The 24,069-nt window shown below is 36.5% G+C and overlaps 6 protein-coding genes and 1 pseudogene across 6 annotated transcripts; 4 read left to right on the forward strand and 3 right to left on the reverse strand.

The window, feature by feature from the left end:
- Positions 1–1,454: 1,454 nt before the first annotated feature.
- LOC106443174 (monocopper oxidase-like protein SKS1) lies at positions 1,455–4,309 on the forward strand. Its single transcript, XM_013884764.3, has 8 exons — positions 1,455–1,763; positions 2,056–2,165; positions 2,237–2,507; positions 2,579–2,714; positions 2,803–3,538; positions 3,620–3,698; positions 3,774–3,973; positions 4,076–4,309. The coding sequence occupies exons 1-8, from the start codon at positions 1,599–1,601 to the stop codon at positions 4,173–4,175; spliced, it is 1,797 nt and encodes a 598-aa protein (XP_013740218.1). The 5' UTR covers positions 1,455–1,598; the 3' UTR covers positions 4,176–4,309.
- Positions 4,310–5,176: 867 nt separating this feature from the next.
- On the forward strand, positions 5,177–9,066 carry LOC106444205 (pectinesterase inhibitor 4-like). The gene has a single exon (XM_048741979.1). It carries the CDS (start codon positions 8,281–8,283, stop codon positions 8,878–8,880), a length of 600 nt encoding a protein of 199 aa, XP_048597936.1. The 5' UTR covers positions 5,177–8,280; the 3' UTR covers positions 8,881–9,066.
- A 2,137-nt stretch (positions 9,067–11,203) lies between these two features.
- On the forward strand, positions 11,204–13,967 carry LOC106375276 (pectinesterase inhibitor 4-like). Its single transcript, XM_048741984.1, has one exon. It carries the CDS (start codon positions 11,592–11,594, stop codon positions 12,177–12,179), a length of 588 nt encoding a protein of 195 aa, XP_048597941.1. The 5' UTR covers positions 11,204–11,591; the 3' UTR covers positions 12,180–13,967.
- LOC106443162 (pectinesterase inhibitor 7) lies at positions 13,729–14,818 on the reverse strand. The gene has a single exon (XM_013884757.3). The coding sequence runs from the start codon at positions 14,558–14,560 to the stop codon at positions 13,955–13,957; it is 606 nt and encodes a 201-aa protein (XP_013740211.1). The 5' UTR covers positions 14,561–14,818; the 3' UTR covers positions 13,729–13,954.
- LOC106443140 (pentatricopeptide repeat-containing protein At4g25270, chloroplastic) lies at positions 13,729–16,776 on the reverse strand. The gene is made up of 2 exons (XM_013884737.3): positions 15,181–16,776; positions 13,729–14,502 (listed from the first exon to the last, which is right to left on the reverse strand). Exon 1 carries the CDS (start codon positions 16,774–16,776, stop codon positions 15,193–15,195), a length of 1,584 nt encoding a protein of 527 aa, XP_013740191.1. The 3' UTR covers positions 13,729–14,502; positions 15,181–15,192.
- A 44-nt stretch (positions 16,777–16,820) lies between these two features.
- LOC106443152 (probable UMP-CMP kinase 2) lies at positions 16,821–18,712 on the reverse strand. Its single transcript, XM_013884748.3, has 9 exons — positions 18,418–18,712; positions 18,275–18,328; positions 18,147–18,186; positions 17,925–18,042; positions 17,658–17,814; positions 17,491–17,571; positions 17,302–17,409; positions 17,145–17,213; positions 16,821–17,032 (listed from the first exon to the last, which is right to left on the reverse strand). The coding sequence occupies exons 1-9, from the start codon at positions 18,490–18,492 to the stop codon at positions 16,973–16,975; spliced, it is 762 nt and encodes a 253-aa protein (XP_013740202.1). The 5' UTR covers positions 18,493–18,712; the 3' UTR covers positions 16,821–16,972.
- A 2,677-nt stretch (positions 18,713–21,389) lies between these two features.
- LOC106444207 lies at positions 21,390–23,976 on the forward strand (annotated as a pseudogene).
- Positions 23,977–24,069: the final 93 nt, after the last annotated feature.

Consider the following 24,069-nt stretch of genomic DNA (forward strand, 5'->3'; position numbering starts at 1 on the left):
AAAAGATCGTGAACAGATATGTTTCTTTTAGAAGAAGCAACTTTCTTTTTTTTTTTTTTTTTTGAAAGAATGTTAAATTTATAAAGCAACTTTCTTCTTATCCATGCAGAGCGTAAATCTGCACTTTGTCAAAACAGAAATAATTTTATCTATTTTAATAAGACTCTAGTTAGCTCGATATATAAGTTTTTGAATTTCTCATAGCTAAAATATATTTGAAGGATTTTGCTTTTAAAAAAAGAGAGAGACATTATGGTTTATGGATCCAGGGCAGCATTGCATAACGACTCAATCAGAATCATCACAAACAATTTGAAGAATGTAATAGTCTGTTTTTTATATACGTAAGTTTAATCGTCCCGACCAACAAAGGGGGAGCAAATTGGTGCCATAATAATAGTAAAATAGCGGAAAAGGTGGTGATTTGTTCCCACATTCTTCTGCGCGTGTTTCCTCAATCTTTGTGTTTCAAACGGTCTTCCACTCTTGACTTTCAAATTGAATGTGTTTACTCAATATTCATGTTCCCTTTTCTGAACGTTTGGTGTATATCTGCTTACTCTGATATACTTTGATTTGTTCCCTTGATTAAGAAGCCTGAACTAAATCACCAACTAAACTTCCAGAATTGACTTTAATGCAAAATAGTCTCCCTCAATCAGCAATATTAACTTTCCATAAAACAGTAAAAATACAATATTACCCACTAGAATATGTGTTATTAGATCATTTCACACGGTGGATTAGCAAACAAAGAAATAAATCATGAAGTCTTTGACTAGTAAAAAAAAAAAGAAAAAGAATATATATATATATATATATTACCTGTCACTTTTGTCGCTATGACTTAAAAAAAAATCTAAATTTTTCTAACCATTCAAACAAATAAGGAAATATGGACAAAACAATAGATTAGACTTAGAAACTTTGAAAAAATTTAGGAAATTAAAAGTCTGATTGATACAATTAATAACTTTTAAAACTTTAATTCCTTTTGAAGCTTTAAAAGTCTAGTTCCCCAATCATAATCATAGCCTATGCTAATTCTCTAAATTTTTCACTATTTGGGTAATCAAATCCACATATCCATTGTTATTGGAAAAAAGCTTCATATGTGATAAAGATAATAAATGATTAAAAAATTATCTAGAATCTTTAGATTTTGAGTTACAATAATGTAGTTTTCAATGATCCCAAGTTTATACGTTACTATGAAGTTTTCCACACTACATCAACATTTTTTATTCTTAACTAATTAATTTGATGTTTTCAGTTTTAACTTTTAACACCTAACACAAACTTAATTATATAAATGTAAATTTAAATACACGGAAAAAGAATTAAAATTTAAAAATACATGTCAGTTTTTTTTTGTCTGAAATAACTATTTCTAGAATAATGCCGAAAATAATTGGAAAAAAAAAACAGGAACCCTCTTTGTATTTTTCCACACTCATGTAAGGAAATTCAAAAAAACCTACACTGACACACTTTCACACCTTTCTTCGCCTTGGCTACCGTTTCCTCTCTTTCGTATCCATATTAATGTCAAAACCGTAGAGCTTTCTGATTCCCAAAACTAAAAATACCCCAAACCAATGGCGACGGTCTCTCTCCACTTCTTCTCTCCTTCTTCTCCCGCTTTCGCTTCCCTCCTCTGCTTCCTTCTTCTCTCCGGCGTGTCTTTCGCGGCGGATCCTTTCGTCTCCTACGACTTCAAACTCTCTTACATCACAGCTTCCCCTCTCGGCGTCCCTCAGCAGGTTTGTCTTTCCTTCCCCCGTAAATCTCGGGTTCGGTGTCTTAATAACGTCCTCGCTGTCAATCGAGAGATCCTCGGTGTCTTTTGGGGTTTAGCGAGTGATGGGTTTTGTTAAAGGATGTCACTTTAGCTGATCTCAAACCCCATTACCATAGAATCTCAAAAGATTGTGACTTTAGGTGTTTTTTTCAGTTAAGGGTTCCTGTAGGATACATAAAGTTTGCAACTTTGGTTTGGTCCTAGCTTCGTCTTCATGGTTTAAAGTATAAACATGTTTTTGATTTGAGTTTCAGGTGATAGCGGTCAATGGGCAGTTTCCAGGACCTCTGCTTAATGCGACGACCAACTACAATGTTGTTGTTAGAGTCTTCAATAATTTGGATGAGTCTCTTCTCTTGACTTGGTGAAGTCCCAAGACCTTTCCTTTCCCTTCCTTATTGTTTTACCAACTACTAATATGCTTTTTTGGAATAGGTCTGGCATCCAAATGCGGCGTAACTCGTGGCAAGACGGTGTTCTCGGCACAAACTGCCCTATCCCTCCGAGATGGAACTTTACTTACCAGTTTCAAGTCAAGGACCAAATCGGAAGCTTCTTCTACTCTCCCTCCCTCAACTTTCAGAGAGCGTCTGGTGGTTTTGGTCCCATTGTGGTTAATAACAGGAACATTATTCCCATCCCTTTCCCACAGCCTGATGGAGAGATCATCTTCATGATTGGTGATTGGTACACTCAGGACCATAAAGTATGTAATCAAATCATCACTTTAGTCTGTATTTACTCGTTATTTAATCTATAAACCTTTGCTTTTTTCAGGCACTAAGGAAGATACTTGACTCTGGGAAAGAACTTGGGATGCCTGATGGAGTCCTCATCAATGGGAAGGGTCCTTACAAGTATAACAGTAGTGTACCTGATGGTATTGAGTACTTGACCGCTCATGTTGAACCAGGTACTTTCTACTTTGTGAGCTTTCACTTTCACTTTATGACTCTTCTCCTCAATGGTTTCGTGTTTTAACGGTGTGTTATATTTTGCAGGGAAGACATACAGGATCCGTGTTCACAACGTTGGGATCTCGACAAGCCTCAACTTCAGGATTCAGAACCACAACTTGCTTCTGGTGGAAACAGACGGTCACTACACCTCGCAGACGAACTTCACCGACTTCGATATTCACGTAGGACAGTCGTATTCGTTCTTGGTGACAATGGACCAAAACGCCACGAGTGACTACTACATTGTCGCCAGCGCTAGGTTCGTGAACGAAACCGTGTGGCAGAGAGTCACTGGCGTCGGCATTCTCCATTACTCCAACTCCAACGGACCTGCTTCTGGTCCTTTGCCAGTTCCAAAAACAGATGTCTCTGCTCCCTGGTCGGCTATGACCCAGCCAAGGGCCATTAGGCAAAACACATCAGCTAGTGGAGCTCGTCCGAACCCTCAGGGATCGTTTCACTACGGTCAAATAAACATCACCAACACATACATCTTGAGAAGCTTGCCTCCGACAATGATCAACGGGTCGCTTCGTGCTACGCTCAACGGGATTTCGTTTGTGCATCCAATCACTCCTGTGAGGCTTGCGGATAGATATAAAGTGAAAGGAGCTTATAAGCTGGACTTTCCTGACAGGCCTTTTGATAGCAGACCTCCTCGTTTGGATATATCTATGATCAACGCAACGTACAAGGGGTTTATACAAGTTGTTTTCCAGAACAATGACACTAAGATGCAGAGCTTCCATGTTGATGGCTATACGTTTTTCGTTGTTGGGTAAGAGAAAAACCATGAGACCTTATATCATCAATTCTTGATTCTACTTTGGTGTTTATGTTACCATGTTATGTTATCCAGGATGGACTTTGGTGTTTGGTCTGAAGACAAGAAGGGTTCTTATAACAATTATGATGCCATATCAAGAAGCACGATAGAGGTTCTTACACCGCAACATCACTCTCATCACTCTGATTAGCTAGTTTACCTAATCATTGGTGTTCTTGTAACTTAGGTTTACCCTGGGGGGTGGACGGCTGGACTTATTTCACTTGATAACGTCGGAGTTTGGAACATCAGAGTGGAGAATCTTGACAGATGGTATCTTGGTGAAGAAACATACATGAGGATCATAAACCCTGAGGAGAATGGCCAGACAGAGATGGATCCCCCTGGCAATGTCCTTTACTGTGGTGCCCTTAGGAACATGCAGAAGTAAGCATCTGAAACTTTGCTATCCTTCTCTCTCTCTTTCTCACTCTCTTGCTTTACAGTATGGTATATAATCTTAAACACTCTTCTTCATTATTGTTGCAGGGATCAACACCATTCAGCTGCAACATCTACATTAAATGGACACTTGAAGCTAATGTTTAGCATGCTATTGGCATTGTTGGCCGTGGTTTTCACCTTTTGATGAGCCTTTTTACATCTTTGAGTGAAGTTATCCGGTCTGTGTTACTAGCTCGGCTGTAGATCGTAGTAGATGGATGTTAAACATTGGGTTATTTTAGTGATTTTCATATTTAATTAATTCTCATATTCCGTAGATCTTTGCCTTTCCATGGATTATGTTATGTCTTGGTCTTTGCATTACCATTCTTCTCAATTGTAATGAAAATGTTGTGGTTGGCTTTGTTGTTGTCGTCTCTTAAACCATCCACATCCTTCATGTTTCTCGATATGTTTTCAATCAGCAAAATAGAATGCTTCCAGAACTTTAATTAGTAAAATCTCCCACTTGTTGTTTGTATTCTATAGTACTTTGAATTTTGAATTATATGATAAGTATACTAGTTTGTCGATACTAACAGATATATTTGTGACATTTGGCTGCCTTGTGGCATCCCATATGAGCTCGTTTGAAATATAATCCGGCGGGCCGAAACCCAACCGATTACGTACCCTGGAGCATGACCACAGGTCCAACCAGACTTGATTGCTCGCAAGAGGAGTTAGATACCCTTATCGCCTGACACATGAATGAGTAAATCTGAGTTTGTGTGGATTCGAATCCAAATCCCTACAGAGTTATTTAAACGGTAACTAAACCATTCAAATTTTCTTTTGACATGATAAATTAGAATTAAGAAAATTGATAAAGAAAAAACCTTTCTCTAACTATGAAAGTATGTTAAAAAAATGCTATTGACAAGGGCCCAAATATAACTTTATTTAACTAAACACAAGAATTTTTTAAAAGTATTGAAAGCCTCAGCGTTTTTTGTTTTAAGGTGAGCTGGAAAATTCCAGCAAATAAACACCTATGTATAAGCTATGCATGGGAGATCAATTCCCCATAATGTACATACCATGATACGTTGATCTGTCTTTCTTAATAATTACACTAGGTGATAACCCGCGCCCTGCGCGGAATTAGTAAAACTAAAAAGATTATCATTTTTAATTAATAGTTATTATAAAGGTAGAAATCATAGAAAGAAATACTACATTTAAAAACTTCAAATAAAATTGTGCATTTCACTAACCATTTAATCTTCGTTTTTTTTTAACTTGTATTTTTGTTTGTTTAATTGAATTATAGGTCGTGGAAGCGAATTAATAAATAATAAAAGTAAGCAAATACTAATATAAATAAATTATGAAGTAGAAATAAAATGAAACATAAACAATAAACTAATAAAACCCTTTAGAAACAAAATATAAGAAAACAAAAATAAATTATAAATTGATGGTTAAACAATTCCATGACTGTTGCGAATGCTAGATCGTAGTGGTAAAGATGTTTTGAGAAGGAGAGAATGGTGAGGAGATGTAGATATAAGGCCTAGTATTTATATATGCAAGGCGCCTAGGTCTAGGGTATACTCGCTATCATTAATTGCCATAATCAAATTTTCTATTTCAAATCGAAATCTGAATATATTACTTCCTTTGTTCCTTATCGTACACTATTTGATTGTTGTATTATAGAAAATTAATGTGGTGCTGGTCAATCAAATTAAATGTAAATATCAATCAGTGACAATCACATTCCCATTCTAAATTTGACGTAGTTAACAATTCAAAGTTGATCTTTAACTTAATAATCTGCACCCTGCGCGGAATGAGTGATTAAAAGAGATTATTACTTTAATATATAGATATTATAAAGTAAAAAATAGTCACAAATATTATATATAATAAAATATTGAACGAAATTATGCAGATTTATATATGTAGTTTTTTTCCCAAAAAAACTTGTGTAGCTGGTTAGGTGTAATTGAAGTAGATTTAAAAATATTAGTTTTTGAAGTAGATTGAAGGTGTAAAGCCGTAACTCAGTTTTAAATCTAACTTTCTTTATATACAACCGTAATTGCAGATGAATGATTAATGATTATAAAAAATCAATCAATTAAAATTAGGAATTGATATGTAATTTAATTTGTCCAATCAGAATAATCTAACTTTCTTTATATACAACCGTAATTACCGATAAATACTTAATCACTTAAAAAGACAATCAATGAAAATTTTGAATTGATATCTAATTTAATTTGCCCAAGCGGACTAATAAATTTTTCAAATTCAACATAATAACATACGTAGCTAACCGGTTAAGGCTATAGCTTAATACATTTTTTTATATATTCAATATAACTATACCTATAATGAGTTTATATATGTGAGGTTGATATAAAAAATAACATATGACCATTGGATAATAAGGACTTCTGAAATAAGAAAATTAATACAAACCATATAGATCAAGCAGTTATATAGCTCCTTCTACATTTTAAAGATATTAAAATTGCTTTATAGTTGATATCATTTAAGTGAGACGAACCTTCTTACTTATACAAAAACAGATTTGTACTTGAGATTTTTATATTCTCAAAGATGATAGGCGTTTCGAGCTATATTCGATTTTTATTTGTACTTATATTATAAAGATGATAAGCGTCTCAAGATAGATGAGAAATATTTCTTGAACTAAAACCTGTGTTATACTACGTTTACTAATATATTTGTATATACTTGATGAATATAAAAACATAAAGTGACTACGAAAATCAATAATAAAAATATTTTTTATTAATACGAAGGAGGCCGCGTGAGAAATGGGTAATGAATGATCAAATGAGTTATCAGTTATTTAGATAGGAGTCATATAATATATTATGTTAAGCTATATTGTAATGAATAATTGCAATATATGTAATTAGTCTAATGAGGAAAGGGTATTTAATTAAAGAGTGTGAGAGTGATTCTAGTGTTGACACCTAAGAAATGGCAATTTGGTTAATAACACATGAGGTTAAGATTAGTTTAAATTAATGCTCCTCGAATAATATAAAAGGGATAAGAAAGATGATTAATATATTATTTTAAACAAACAAAATAAATGATGTTTCTCCGAATTAAGAGATCTGGTCCATGTTCTTATTACATGGACATCATGCTACATCACGTGGCCCCTTGCTTAAACACCGGAATGAAGTTTGTATTCATCTTCTAATTTTATTTGGACACCGAGAAAAAAATTCTTCTTGATTGTTTGGAATAATTTGAGACTCCCATGTTTTGCAAATTATTAACAGGTATGTTATGTGGTTTACAGAGTCAATATAAGTCTGTAAATGTCTTGCTGTCAAAAAAAATTAACAGGTATGTTATGTAGATGGTCATGTTATTTGACACAGCCATCTCTTGGAAGTTACTATAGCTTCTTGAAATTGTTTACGATTTACATCATAATCTACTGGATTAATATACTAACCAGCTATGTATAGTTAATAGTTAATATCAGGTTAGATTCGTGTTATAAATAGTTTATATGGTGATTACGTTGTAACAAAATTGAGCTGATCAACTAAATAACAACTTTAGCTTTTTCTTCTCTTTGAGCTAAACCTCACTTTTGGGGGATCTAATAATAGTATTAGAGCCGGATGATTAATGAAAGATATGGTTAAAGACTCGGAAAATGGAGCAAATAGAATGAGATGTGACATTGTTTACATGTATTTCGTATATTTAAGTATTATATAGTTCTACCAACCGCAGTTGGTCTAATAAGTAAAACTCTTGAATCGCTTAGTAGAAATCTAAATGATCGCATCTTTGATTCTCGTTAGGATGAGAGAAGTATGCTCTTCTAGAAAACGATTAATTTTGGACCTCGCCCTAAAGAGATGAATGAATATTTTTGAACCTATAATTTTCTTGTTATGAAAAAACAGTATTATATAGTTTTATAATGTGTTTACCGTTCAAATCTAAATTAATAGGTCTGCCGCTATTTTTTTTTCAAAAATGAAAAGATTTATACCTATATACTATTTTATGGTTGACTAAAATAATTTTTATTACATTTAAACAAATTTTGTTACATTTAAACTAGAATACTAGATCTAATCATTCCCTTAATAATTGCGATACAGTTAATAATTCATTATATTGTGTATCATATTAATATATATACACATTCTGCATAGCTTCACAATTCGCCATAAAGGTTGCTTTTCTCTTCTCTCTCGAACCCAAAGTTAAAAGTACCAAATCCCTAATCAACAAACATGTTGCGTTTAGTCATACTCTCTTTAACTCTCATTGTTCTCATCAACTCATCAAACATCCCGGGAACAACAGCAACCCCACCAGCCAAATACCAAAACTACAAAACATACGTAAAAACAGCATGCAACTCAGCAACATACCCTACAATGTGCTACAACTCATTGTCCTCCTACTCATCAACCATCAAGTCCGACCCAATCAAACTCTGCATAACATCTCTCAACATCAACCTTAAATCCGCCAAAAAAGCCTCGTCCGTCGTCTCTAGCCTTCTCAAAAAGGCCAAAGCAGCCTCCAGCCCTGAGGTTCCGATCCTCAAGGACTGCCTTGAGGAGATGAAGGATACTGTCGACGAGCTCAAGCAAGCGACAGCCGAGATGAAGAATCTAAACGGCGGAGGAATCTCAAAGGAGGAGCATCTAAGGAACGTGAAAACGTGGGTGAGCTCGGCGTTGACAGACGAGAGCACGTGTACAGACGAGTTAGAGGAAGGAGAAGTGAATGCGGACACGAAGAAGAAGGTGAAGAAAGCTGTTTCTGAGCTTTCATGGACTACAAGCAATACTTTGGCCCTGATGACTAATTACCTAGGTTACTGAAATTAACCATTGTATTCACGTCTTATCTTTGCATGTGCATGTGTACGTTTTCTTTCTTTTCTTTCTTTTTGTTTGTTTGTTTGTTAAAGGTAGACGTTTTATCTTGTTTTCTTTATGTCATAATTAGTAATCATATATATAAATTCCAAGTTTTGACACTGTCTAACGTTTTATAATTACTTGCAAATGAAAATGTGCATTTGAACTGGTACTTCATGCGTGTGTTAACCACGTGATCGGGTGTCACAAGGCGTTTCGTAGATTTTTAAGAGACCCGAATTCGAATCCGTTGCTAATCCAAATAAACACGGCGCATGGTCACCAGAGCTTTTCACATTCTCTCTTTCCTCGAAAAGTTTACCCTGTTTTTTCTTTCATGTGTGTGTTCGGTAATTAATCTCAAACCGTAGATATTGTTAATTCGTTATGACTGACGATCATAAAATAATAACAGGTAGCAGAACAAATAATGAACAATATATCGTGGCTTTGTATTTCATATCCCATGTTATCAACTTATTATTTAGGGAAATATATAGATGAATTCGTAACGGTTCCAGTTGGGCCATTTGCCGTTGACCTAGGAACGCGCTCCAATTTCATAAGAAGGGGCTAATATCAACAAACATGAATTTAAACTTAGGGGGTCAAAAAAGGTTAATTACACTATTTAAGATGCAAGAAATTATACACAAAGAAAACTAGAAAACCTAAATAGAATAACCCGTGGATCTTGATCAACTTGGAGATCTTCATGTCCCTTAAAACTTTTTTCATAAATTTTTGTCCATACACTTTTTAAAATAGTTAAAATATATTTCAAATTTCAATAATTGCTGGTTTTAAAAAAGGTTGGTTTTGGATTGCTGAGGATATTGTTGGGCCAAACCCAAAAGTCTTTCAGGCCTATCGGAATTCAGCTCTTCTTCTATGAGTTCTATCAGACTATCACTAACTCTATCACTAACTCAGATGAAGTGAGAAATGTTTTTTTTTTATAAATCCTATCGGTTAATCCGGTCGGTCTCGAGGAAAAATATTTAGTGCGATAGAGTGGACTAGTCTGAAAACGTACCACACAGTTTGATCTGAGTTTGGATTACCACTTGATTACACACAAGATTGCAAAACACTCTACATGGTGTACAAATCTATATAATTTCATTAATAAAAAGTAAAATCAACAGCTTCAAACTTTGAAACTAAACACACATTTCTAAACAACAGAACTGATATACCAATGTGTCAAGCTAAATTGATATGACTCAGAACCCAACTAAACACACATTTCTAAACAACATAAAAGAATCCAAATCCAAGAGAAAAACACTCAGTCCCCAAAGACCAAACCTGATATATAGAAATGATCAAACAATAGTTGGTAAGTAGTAATGTAATTGGAGAAAAACCTCAAAAAGATCCCATCACTTCGATAGGCCTTCTGAATTAGGTTATATCCTCACTTCATATTCTCACTCTGCCTTGATCCAAAATTGCTTTTAAGTTGTTGTTTTTGTTAGTTTATATATTGAAATGATAAAAACATATAAATATATATAACTACGTGCAAATTCCAGCAAATAAACACCTATGCATAAGTTATGCAAGGGAGACCAATTTCAATATCAATGCCCTATAATGTACATACATGATACGTTGATCTGTCTTTCTTAATAGTTACAGAAGAAAAAATGATTAACAATGAGTCAAACAAATAAAATAAGTGATGTTTCTCCGAATTAAGAGATCTGGTCAATGTTCATATTTCATGAGCATCATACTACATCACGTGCCACCTTGCTTAAACACCGGAATGCAGTTTGTTTTCAAATTCTAATAACATTTTGACAGCAAGAAAAAAGCTTCTTAATTGTTTTGTATATTTGAGACGCCAAGGTTTATGAACACAGTTACACAGCCATACATGATATATGTTTTGCAAGTTACGACAGTTTCTAATGATTGTTTACACTTTACAGCACAATGATTTGATTGGAGACGATACTAACATACATAAGTGGCTACTAATCCGGAAGAAATGCAACAATTGCTGAATGACATGTCGCATGGTTTAAATATGTTTCGGATATCTAATATTATAAAATTTATCTGATTTTTTATAGAGCGACCGTCAGTAGAAGGCATGAGGAACATATTAAAACCAAAATCAAGAATACCATCATTAACGGTTTCTATAAAAGCAGTTTAATAAAAAGGAGAGAAAACATAAGAAAAAAAATTAAAATCAATTTCTCTAGAAATTTTAAAAAATATTAGAGAGACGAACATGTACTCTAAATGGTTTACTATATTAATTTAACAATTATGAAAAAACTTATTTGAGATAATTTCAAATGATATTGCTCTAATAGCTCTACCCTTTTCCAAAAAAAATGTAAATATCTATACTTGCTATTGTATGGTTGTTTTTTCTAGTTACACAAATTCATAATCAAAGTGATTTGAAACCGAACGAGAATAGAACATTAACCACTATTATATGATTGGTTAAAATTAATTTTTATTATATTCAGAATAAAAGTGAAGATCCAATCACTCCCTTAATAATTACAATTAATAATCCGTTATGTGTTGTGCATTAGACTAATATATACACACATACTGCATAGTTTCACATTCGCCAAAAAATTTGCATTTCTATTCTCTCTCAAACCCCACGTTAAGAAAAACAAAAACCCTTACTAAAAAACATGTTGCGTCTTCTGACACTCTCTCTAGCTCTCATTGCTCTCATCAACTCATCAAACATCCCGATAACAACAGCAACTCCACCAGGCATAAACCAAAACGACAAAAAGTTCGTTCAAACCGCATGCAACTCAACACCATACCCTACAATGTGCTACTACTCATTGTCCTCCTACTCTTCAACCATCAAATCCGACCCCATCAAACTCTGCTTAACATCGCTCAACGTCAACCTCAAATCCGCCAAAAGCGCCTCGTCCATCGTCTCTAGCCTTCTCAAAAAGGTCGCCTCCAGTCCTGAGGCTCCGAATATCCTCAAGGGCTGCCTGAAGGAGATGAAGGATACCGCCGACGAGCTCAAGAAAGTGTTCCCCGAGATCATCAGAGCCGGAAGAATCTCAAAGGGGGAGATTAAAAGGAAGTTGGAAACGTGGGCGAGCTCGGCGGCGATAGATTTGATCCCGTGTATTAAAAAGTTCGAGGAAGCAAGTGAGAATGTGGAGATAAAGAAGGTGAAGAAAGCTGTATCTGCGCTTTCAATGACTACAAGCAATACTTTGGCCCTTATGACCAGATACCTACGTTTCTGAATTAACCATTATATATTCACCTCATTTCTTTTGCATGTGTATGTTTTCTTTTCTTTTTTGTTTGCTTATTAAGTTGTTACGTTTTCTTTTATTTATGTCATAATTAATAAGTCATATGAATTCCAAGTTTCCAGAAGTGTGTACAGTTTTCGAATTACTTAACCACAATGTGCATTCGAAGTTGAAGTACCATTCTATACTCTCCGCAGAATATTAATAAATTCTATAATATGTTTTGGACTTTTCGTACTTCATCGACGACTTGACGTGTTCACATGGTAGTCTCAAACTGTAACTCGTAACGACAATCAAAAATAATTACATGCAAGTAACAGAATGATAAATGGTGGCTGGCTGGAGAGGCAATGCTGCCACTTAAACGAGAGATCACTTAATTTTTGAGTGTTCATTTTCTGCGGGTTTAGAGAGGCACGATCAGGGGGCTTGCTGGCACATGTACTCTGTTCAATGGCCTATTTTGTTGCAACAATTGGTGATATGCTTACAAGACAGATTATCAACCTTTCTATTTCGCTATTGTTTCCAAGCGGTAGTTTATGCGATTTGGTATGAGAGCAACACTCGCAGAGTAGGAGAGGCTCCTCAACCTGCTGCTCGACTCTTCATCTTTTTGTACAAATTGGTCCGAAACAAAATCTCTTCTTTAAGAAAGAAAACTAGAAACAAATATGAGAAAGTCACGTAGATATGATTTGGATGTAGATAATATTTTCATTTCTTTCTATAAAAACATACTATAGGTTTTACTTTCTACACAAAGTAGCATTAGGTTATACAAAGTTTTTTTGAAGTGAATAAAATTTAAATTTCTTTCAAAAAAAAAAGAAAAAGATAAATGATGGACTTTGGGCAACGACTCTTCTGAATGAAAAACGCGAGAAAGAGGCATCTTTTTTTGCAAATAATATTATTTTTTTCCAAATAATATTTTACAGAGGTTTAAGTATATATGGATCAACATGTCAGAAGGATTCCTATTTCATATCCCATGATGAGCGGTTCCAGTTGTGCACATTGCCGTTGACCTTAGGGCTCTTTCACTAGGAGGGTTTCGTAGATTTTTCCTGATATTAACAAACATTAATCTAGACTTACGAGCCAAAAAGTTATCTTAACATTTAAATTGAAAGAAATTAATAAAACACATAAAACAGCAAACACACATGCGGATCGGGGGCGATTTGGACGTAGGCGGTCCGATTTGACCTCTCTTGTTCAATAGATCGTAGAAAGAACAAAAAAGATCACCCATGGAGGACTGTGACATTTTGCCCAACTTGGAGCTGTCCGTCTCAAAATCTCGACAAAACATGTCCGTTAAACTTTTTTAATCTTTGTCCACATAACTTTTATAAATGAACTAAAAAATATTTCAAATATCAATAGTTGTTCCAAGCTGTTTTTAAAAGTTTGGTTACGGATCGTTGATGATATTGTTGGGCCAAACCCAAAAGCCATGCAGGCCTATCGGAGATTCTGCTCTACTTCTATGAGTTCTGTAGCTAACTCAGATTAATGCCATCAAAGATGACCTGAAAATGGTTTAAAAGATAAGATTGCAACATCCTCTACATGGCTTACATAAATTATTGCTTCGAACACCGTAAGCCCGTAAGTACATGACATAACAATGTGGCAACTGGCAAGCGAAACCTGATATTGACTCAAAGACAAACCAAACACACATTTCTTGAAAACACAAAAGAAAACAAACCCAAGAGAAAAACACTCAGTCCCCCAAGACCACAATATCTTCAATGCTTGGAAGCAAAGACATTGATCAAAGCCAATGCATTGCTCGTATCTTGCGCCACACGCAAAATGTGTTCTCTGATTAAGCTTTTCAGCTCTCCATCCATGGCTTTCCCTCCAAATCCATCAAGACACGTGGTCTCATCTGTCAGAGCCGCACTTGTCCATGTCCGGACATTGCCCAGACACAACCAGAAGTCTTCCCCGCTTTCGCCTTCCTCCAGATGCTTCAGTTCCTTCAGCGAACTTCTCAACCTGTCAACAGTATCTCCCATCTCTTCTATACAGTCCGAGACGGCCTCGTGCTGCCTCTCTGTGATTCCTTTATAGTCAGTCATGTCCGAGACATAGGTTTTGGCTGACTTTGCTCGGGCCAAGCTAACAGCAAGCGCTGTCTCAGCGAGCTGACGAGGCCGCTTCTTGATCTCGCTTGCGTATGAAGACAGAGACTGAAAGCATAGTTCCGGGTAAGTTGTTGTCTGACAAGAGGCTTTAACGAACTTTGTATCGTCACTAGACTCCTCTCCAAGGTTTCTGGCCATGGCTATAGCTGCGGTGGACGCATACATAACAAACAGAATCAGAGAAAGAGCTAAACTTTTTGCCATTTTGGTTCTATAATATAAACAACTAAAAGTGGGAGTAGCAGCAAAAGGGTTCAGGGATTTATATCCTAACACACACTGCACTATTTATTTTATTTTAGAGCAGAAACTGGAGTTAGGTGAAACGTTAATAAATGTGAAGCAATGAGGGTATCAATAAAAGAAGATAAGCTGGAACTGTATGTCTTCATATACATTGTTCTTATTGCTTCACATTATCATATGATTCTTTTAGACAGCTTATTTTGGATCCTTTCCATATATGCAAGTGGTAGGTCCTAATGCACGTGACCAATGACTAAACCCATGTTACTAACCCATATTAAAACACTGGTCACGAGGAATATGGCTTTTCAATTGAATATTGCAGTGGAAAAAGTACAATATAGTGAAGACAAAAAGTATAATATAGTGAAGACGCTAGTTTTGAAGTCAAATCTTGCAAAAGACATCCCACGAGAATCTATAGACATAAAGAAATCACTTCTAACAGCTAACCAATCAGAGACGCGTTCACACATGTCACGTGACTCTTTTCCCTATGAACAAACAAGTCACTTGTGTGTGTAAAGATTACTATGACATCACATGGACTGATCTATCAACGATAAACTCATATGTACCTTTGAGTAAACTTATGTCTCCAATCCTCGATCTACCATCATCTGCCTCACTCTCTCAACATCTTGTATTCTTTTCGCCTTGCTATAAATTCTCATCAACAGCTCGAAATTGTGTTCGTTATCAGGTTCTAACTCGAAAAGACGCTGAGCAGCAACCTCTCCTATATCTGCATTCCCATGGACGTAACAAGCGTATAACAAAGCTCCCCAAACCGTTGGACCGGCCTCAAACCCCATCTCTCGAACAATCATTGAGTAAGCCTCCTGCATCATCCCTGCTCTTCCGTAGAGATTCACCATACACGCATAGTGTTCCATCCTCGGGTTTATCCCGTATTCTTTCGACATCAAAGAGAATATTCTCTCTCCATCCTCGACCATTCCTGTATTAGCACAGAGAGATAGAACCGAGACGAACGTGATAACATCGGGTCTAACGTTAGCAAGCTGCATCTCCTCAAAATACTTCAAGCCGTTAGAATCTTTAGAATGAACAGAGATAATAGCATTCCAAGATACAATATCTCTCTCGAGCATCTGATCAAATACGAAGCAGGCTTGACTTAATTGTCCCGTTTTGGAGTAGAGAACAATCAAAGCATTCGCAACGGATAACTCACACTCCATTCCTCTCCTAATCACCCATCCATGTAGCTGACGTCCATGTTTCAAAGACAAAACACGAGCTAGAACACTAGATATAGCAACCTTATCAGGCTCAACCCCATCTCGAACCATCAAACGAAAAATATGCACAGCCTCGTGTAACAACCCATGATGAAGGTAGCTAGTCAACATCGAGTTCCAAGAAACATAGTCTTTGTGAGGAATCATGTCGAAAACATTCCTTGCTTTAACAATGTCGCCGCATTTAGCATACATATCAACAAGAGCATTGAGGACATAGACATCGTGTCCGAAACCTTCCTTAACCAAATCACGGTGAATCGCTTCTCCAATCTGAATAGAACCAATTCCTCCACAAGCTTTCAAGACTCGTGGGAAAGTAAACCGGTCCGGTTTAACGCCGTCTTCAGCCATCTGGAAGTAGATAGCCATCGCGTCTTCGTACTGAGCTGATTCCGCGTAGCCTGAGATAAGAGAGTTCCAAGCAAAAGCTGATGATTTTCTCTTGGACATTTGATCGAACACCTCGTGTGCAACCTCCGCGTAGCCGCAAGAAGCGTACAGCCTGACGAGCTTCGACGAAACGCCCAGGTTGTTGCGTAAGAGGTACGCAGGTATGAGGCGGTGAACTCTAGCGCCGTGGTGGATGGATCTCAAGGTGTAGCATGTCTCGAGGAGAGAAGCGAAGATCTCTGGTTCGGTGATTGTGATGCCTTTTCGAGCGGAGGTTTCGAGTTCTGTAATGACAGAGTCTAAGGCTTCGAGTTTGGTCCGTTGAATGGATTGTTTTCCGACCAAGATTGGAGTGGGAGATGATTTGGACAAAGAGAGGGAAGTGAATCCATTGTTGTTGTTGTTGTCTTGGATTTGTTTTAGCTTCAACTGTTCGTAGTGTCTGGGCTTCTTTTTCATCGAAGAAGACGATATGGATGGATAACAGAAGCTTGGTCTGTATACGATACTCACCATCTTCTCTGTTCTCAATATGATAAATGGAGGGAAGCAAAGCTTAATATGATAAAATATTAGTAATAAATATTAAAAGTTACATTTTCTTTTGTTTTTTTTTTCCTTTTATGAGATATGATGATAATACAAACAAAACGATGCAAAAGCGTATCAAAATTCAAAAGTAATGAATAAATTTGAGACTGATTATCTTTTGTTAAGAAGAATGTTCTACCAAAGGAGACTTTGGATTTACATGGCGACTCTGCTTCAATTGCTGCACATACAAATTACAGTCAAGTTAGACACAGATGTATATGCCTGATGTCTGAATAATGCAAGAAAGAAAGACACTTTGAAATGAAATGCAGACAGAGATTAGTGTATACCTCTTGAAATGGAGTGAAAATAGGTAGAACTTGTTTGAATATGTCATCTACTGTTCCTACTGCGTTAATCTGCACCAAAGATTAAACAACCTCAGCTATAAGGCATTTGAATCAAACATTTTCAACAGCTTCATAAACGTTTTTGCAATGAACTCACTGTGTAGAGTTTTCCTTTGTTTTTGTAGTAGTCAATGACAGGACGATTTAAGGCCTCAAAGATTTTCAGACGCTTCTTCATTGTAGTTATATTATCATCAACTCGGCCCTGCAACAATCAAGGATTCGGTTTTCATGGCACGGTTATAAACTGAAAGGTTGACAGTGGAAAAGCTTTTAGAATAAGCACCTGGTTACGATTCAAGACTCGTGTCACCATCTCTTCTTCAGGGCAATCGAAGAACAGCACTACATCCGGGTCAGCTCCTACCTGCAATCGTTTCAAGGAGCTTTAGTTTCGAGAGCATTGTATAAGTAAAGGGAAGAAGAGAGGGAGATGATAACTACACAACTCACAATGCGCTCAAAAGCAACACGATTCTCCTCAGTTCGCGGAAACCCATCAATGAGAAACTTGGAACTGTTACTCGACTCCAGCTCCTTCTGTAATAGCTTCACAGTAACTTCAGAAGGAACAATTTTCCCATCTTTAATCAAGTTCAGAATCATATCCCTGAAATTGAGATTTATTTCCTCCTCATAATGAGACACACAATCATACAACCAACAAACTTTCGAGGCTTAACTCACAGAAAAAAAAAAAAAAAACTTAAATCTTCATACCCGTTTTTAGTGTGCATAGCGATTTCTCGCCTGAGCAAATCTCCAGCACTGAGATGTGTCAATCCAAAGGTCTCAACAATCTTTTCACACTGCGTTCCTTTCCCACTTCCAGGTCCTCCTGAGGTTTATATACCAAATCCATCAGACTAACTCAAACTATTTAAATGGCAAACATTTTGAAAAAAACTAACACATTGATAAACAGCAGAATCGAAAACTAACCTAGTACGAACGTAATGAATGGAGATTTCACCCCTTCTTCCTGTGAGATATACAAGTAGAAACAAGTTTATATTCACAATAAAACGAGCAGATTAGATTGATCGAGCTTTTTCCTTATATGTACGTACCGGTTTACTAATCTCCGTTGCAAATGATTCTCGAATAATGAGCCCAAAAGCTGCCTGGAATACGTAATGAACTGAGTTAAAATCCACAACAATCCGAAGACTCGAGCGATTGGGATTGAAAATCGAAGCGGAAAGCGTCGCACCTGGTTACGCGAAAGGGATCGAGATGATGGTGAAGAAAGAATCGGGGAAAGTGATGATGCCACGCGTCTCCACATCTTCTTCTTCTTCCTTCAGGTGTGTGCGATTTCGATTTTTGGATTTTCGATGTTCAGATTCCAGCGAGGAGAATTAATAACGTCGAGAAACGGATCAAGGAGAATAAAATAATAATAATGAGGAGGAGCAGTGCTTCCAAATAATAATAATAATAATTGTTCAACGTTCCCGCGACACCGTTTTCGTGGGATTTTTGGTTTGTGTGTGTGTGTGTGTGTTTCAGCTTTTTTAAGCGACCTGCGAACTTTTAAAAGGGGAAAAATGTGAATAGGTCAGAAACTTGAACATGGCACGCAAGTTCAAGCTAACGTGCAGTTTTCCATTTACAAGAAAAAGGGAACGGTGTGTTGTTTTCGGCCTCCCAAAACAGCAGGTACTTGCAAATAAACCAAAGTGCAAATTGGGCTATAACACTTCACTTTATATAAGTGATACCCAGGCTTACCAAAACCTTGCAAGTTGTAAGCATTTTCATGAATTCTTGGACAAAATCCAATAAAACATTCACCTTAGTCCCTGAGTTTTAAAACAATTAATAAACATAGATCCAATGCAATATTAGGCTTGTTCGTTTGTTTAAAGCTGCGTCTGACGCACAGATCAAAAATTATCAAACAAGAAAAAGAAATTTAAGTGCAGCTTCGTTATACAACTTCCGCCGGCGATTGCCGCAACTGATCTTTTCCGTGCTTTCATCGTCGCTGCAATTATCAGCGTCTTCAACTCCGCATTAACGTGTCCTTTGCGTCAATTATTAGTATCGTTCAACTCTCTGTTTTAACCTGCTGCTGATGTGTCAATTTTTAATCCTTTTATATTTTTTTGACGCACGCCGCTGACGCTGCGTTCTGGAAAAGAACATGGCTATTATAAGATTTTTTTTTGTTACAAGTTATCTTAAAATATTTATGGTTCTCTAAATTTTAAAACCTACCAAGTCATGAAGATAACTACAAAAAAAATCATACATACAGTAAGTTTATGGAAAACAAGTATTCTTTTGAATAACAAGGATTACAGTCGTCCATGTCCAAAAAAATGAAAGGATTACAGTCGTCCATGTCCAAGTGCGTAGTCCAGACCTAAAACTAAGGATTTTTACCACTCAGATTGGACTAAATGGAATACTGCATTGAAAAGTAACCATATCTCGGACTCTTTGTCTACAAACCAAAACATATTCTTTGATGACATCATATCAACTTCTAGATGTTCATCGTTTTCTTACGCAAGCGTGCTAGTGTTGTCAATTCAAAGAGATTAAATAATTATACTGCTTTTCATTTTCTCTTATCTAAACGTCTTGTAATTTGAACAGTTATCAAGTAGACCTCTCATTATATTTGGCATTTGGCATTAGCTTCATTTTCTCATCATTCAAGAAACAAGCAGCCATGGAAGCCAAGGGAGGTATCCAGTGGAGCTCCATCATAGTTCCTTCTGTTCAAGATAGGGATGTTATAACGGGTTTCTTTAGCGGGTTTTTAATGGGTATTAAAAATAAACAAAAACCCATTTAGACCCAATTAGGGTACTGGGTTTTCAATGGGTTATCCGATTAAGATCCATTTATTATATGGGGTTTAGCTAAAATAAATGGGAACCCTACTAATCCATTTAAGTTTTTTTTTCTTTAATCAAAAACGTTGTCGTTTAATTTTTATGTACAGGTTTTCTAATTATATCAAAAAAAAAAATCTGTCTACTCTTTCTCTTCGCCGAATCTCAATCTCTACAAGCATCGAAGGTTTGATCTCTCTTCCTATCAGCTTCCATGTTTATATCTTCTGGGTATCGTTTATTTTAGTGGTTTATTGGAGTAATCATCTCTTATCTACTTGTGTTTGTGGTTAGGATCAGTAAACGTTAATGCTCTTCTTGTGTCGCTTCACTTCTTCATCACCAGTTCACTGCAAGTTCCAGGTAATAATACATGAACGTGTTGTGATTATGATCTGATTTGCTTTGTTCCATTGATATTATTTGATTATATATTTGTGACGTGATTGTGATTTAATTTCCTTATGTTTTTTTGTTTGTGATTGTGCTAGAATCTAGATTGATTAAAAAAATCTATTCTTGTTGCTTTTCTCTACGAAACATTGTGTGAATTCATGACTCATGTATAAACCTGAGAGGCTGAGATATTGACATCTTGATCATTACTCTTCGCCTGTTTGATTGATGTTTTATGCTAATTCACCTGTTGTCGTTAATTAGTATACGTCCAAAGACCCTCTTGTCGTTAATTAGTGTCTTTTTCCAGTACGTGGATACATGAGTTATTTTAGATTGTGCTAGAATCTAGATTGACTAAGAAAATCTATTTTTGTTCTTTAGTTACAGCATGGATCAGTTAATAGACATGAATGAAGAAGATGCTCTAGCTGAGATAAATTTAGAAGATACACAACCACAAGCACAGCAAAGTGAAACTCAAGTAGGGGAATCAACTCAAGCTCCACACAAGAGACGTAAAACATCGCTCGTTTGGGAAGACTTTGTGTCAGTGGGAGTAGAAGAAGATGGCAAAGAAAGGGCCAAGTGTTTGCATTGCGGTACGAAGTTAGTGACACGTAGTGAAACGAATCACAGCTTTGGGACTCATCATCTTCAACGCCACTTGGATACTTGTTCAAAGAAGCCTTTGAAGGAAGCTAAACCTGCATATGATCAAAAGATAGATCGTGGTCTGATTAGATCCAAGAATGAAGTTGGATGTGCTTGAGAAAGCTTATGAGAGAGTGGATCCTGCTACTTCTAGCTTAAAAACTGAAGTACTTAGGACTAACTTGATTGATCTTTATAAGGAGTATCAGGATGGGACCCGGGGCAGTTCTTCAGGTGCTTCATCTGTTCCAAATCTACAGGATCTAGTTACTGAATCTCCTCTTGAAGATGATTTAGACAATGTAAGTTCTTAGCATCATCACTCATATTTTTCATTTACCCGGCCGTTTGGTTGCTTGATTGAACTCATTACATGATCTAGTTGCTTCTAACTTTCAATTTAATATTAGGATCTCTTTGAACTAGAAAGAAGCCTTGGAAGTGATATGGGAAACACAAAAACACATTTAGATGTGTATTTAGAGGAGAAAAGGCTAGATAGAAAGTCATTTCCTGATTTGGATGTTTTAAGCTATTGGAGAGAGAACCAGTCTAGATTTGGTGATTTAGCTACTATGGCACGTGATATTCTTAGTATACCAATCACCACAGTTGCTTCAGAATCAGCATTTAGCATTGGTGGTCGAGTCTTAACTCCCTACAGAAACCGTTTGCTTCCCAAGAATGTTCAAGCTTTGCTTTGTACCCGTAACTGGCTGCGTGGATTTGCAGAATATGAAGGTAAATTTCATAATTTATTAAAACTATTGTATAATGTGTTTTATGCTAATTCACCTGTTGACTTGTAGGTACTACAGAAGATGATAATATGTGCAAGGAAGATGATGTTGAGAAGACTACAAATGCTTCTGGAGTTGGAAGTTCAAGATCAGAAGGCTCAAGTGTACCACCATGAAACATGTTTGAGACTTTCTTTTATTATGTTTGGAAACATAACGAGAACAATTTGGTGCCTTTGTTTTGGTAGTTATTGAACTTGTTTAAGTTATTAAGTTTGTTATTGTAATGCCACTTTGAAATTCTAGTTATTTGATTATATATTTGCTGGTATCAGTCGTATGTAGCAACTAGCAAGTGAGCAACTCCATTATTCTTGTTTGGTGTCTCACAGTCTCACGACTCTCTCTTGAAGATTTTTTTATTATTATACATGTTTTCAAATTGTTTTTATCATTTTATTTTATTTAAATTAAATTAAGTAGTGACCATTAAAAATTACAATATTATTTAAGAATATAAATTTTTGTACCATAAAATTCGATTTACAATATAATTAAAACAAGAAAGGTATGAAACAAATTAAAAAAAAAAAGAGTTAAATGGGTCTAAATGGGTCTTAATGGGTCAAGGTAAAATTTATGGGTTTAAATGGGGAGCCCTAATAGACCTTAAAACTAAATGGGTCTAAACGGGTTTAGGTTCTAAATGGGGTGGATTCTAAATGGGGTGGGTGTAAATGGGGTGGGTTTACCCATTTTAACATCCCTAGTTCAAGAGATGGTGGAGGAGAACCTCATCAGCACGGTTCCTCCGAGGTATGTACGGCCTGATCTAGACAAAGCTGAGATCGACAGTGATTTAACAACCGAGATCCCAATCATCGACATGAACCTTTTGTGTTCTTCAACCTCCATGGATTCAGAGATTGACAAGCTCGACTCTGCATGCAAAGAGTGGGGTTTTTTCCAGGCAAGTCTCAAGAACTCAGACTTCAGTACTTGCAAAAACGTACATCACCGTTCACTTGTCTTTATGAATTATCTCTCTAGCTTATAAACCATGGAATAGACTCAAGTTTCTTGGACAAGATCAAGTCAGAGATTCAAGACTTCTTCAACCTTCCCATGACAGAGAAGAAGAACCTCTGGCAACGACCAGGTGAGATAGAAGGGTTTGGACAAGCTTTTGTGGTTTCAGAGGAACAGAAACTGGACTGGGGAGCATGCAACCTCTTCATTTACGCAAGCCTCACTTGTTTCCCAAGTTAGCTCCTCTCTTCAGGTTTGCATTCAAAGAAGCTTTTACCAACATCACAAGTCTTCTCTGTTTGAAACTTGGTTATGTTTTTTCTTCAGAGATACACTAGAGAAGTATTCAGATGAAGTGAAAAGCATAGCCAAGATCTTATTAACGAAAATGGCAAGGCCCTGGAGATCAAACCTGAGGAAATGGAATACGTGTTTAGTGACGACTTAGGACAGAAGCTGAGGATGAACTACTACCCTCCTTGTCCTGAGCCGGACCAGGTTATTGGTCTAACTCCACATTCAGATGCTACAGGACTCACCATCCTCTTGCAGGTGAATGAAGTGGAAGGTCTCCAGATCAAGAAAAATGGCAAGTGGGTTTCAGTCAAACCTCTCCCAAATGCGTTTGTTGTGAATATTGGAGACATGTTAGAGGTAAGTCATATGGACTAGAGAGAGAGAGCCAATGGTATATTATTGTGAATGGTTTTTATTAAGGGTATTGGTTACTAATGTAGATGATAACGAATGGGGCATACAAAAGTATAGAGCATCGTGGGGTTGTGAACTCAGAGAAGGAGAGGCTTTCTATGGCGACGTTTCACAATACGGGAACGGGTAAAGAGATTGGTCCGTTGAGAAGTCTCGTTGAAAGGCAAAAGGGTGCATGTTTCAGAACCGTGACCCCTGAAGAGTATTTCAAAGGCTTGGCCTCCCGTGAGCTTGATGGGAAAGCTTTCCTGATGTTTGGAGAATCTAAAGGACAACAATGCTGCCAAATAAACTTTGTCTTCTCCGACCGTTCTTGGTGTAGTAGATGTATACTATGTTTCTCCTTTGTTAAATCTCTATCTATGCTTAGACAATCCCGCTCTTCATGTATTGTGCAAAGCTTTATATAATAAAACTAGAAAGCAACGTTTTGGCAGCAGCCCACAAGATAGTCGTTATCATAACAGTTAATCGTTGGTGCATCAT

Source organism: Brassica napus, chromosome A1 (genome assembly GCF_020379485.1).
Source record: "Brassica napus cultivar Da-Ae chromosome A1, Da-Ae, whole genome shotgun sequence".
Lineage (NCBI taxonomy): Eukaryota > Viridiplantae > Streptophyta > Magnoliopsida > Brassicales > Brassicaceae > Brassica > Brassica napus.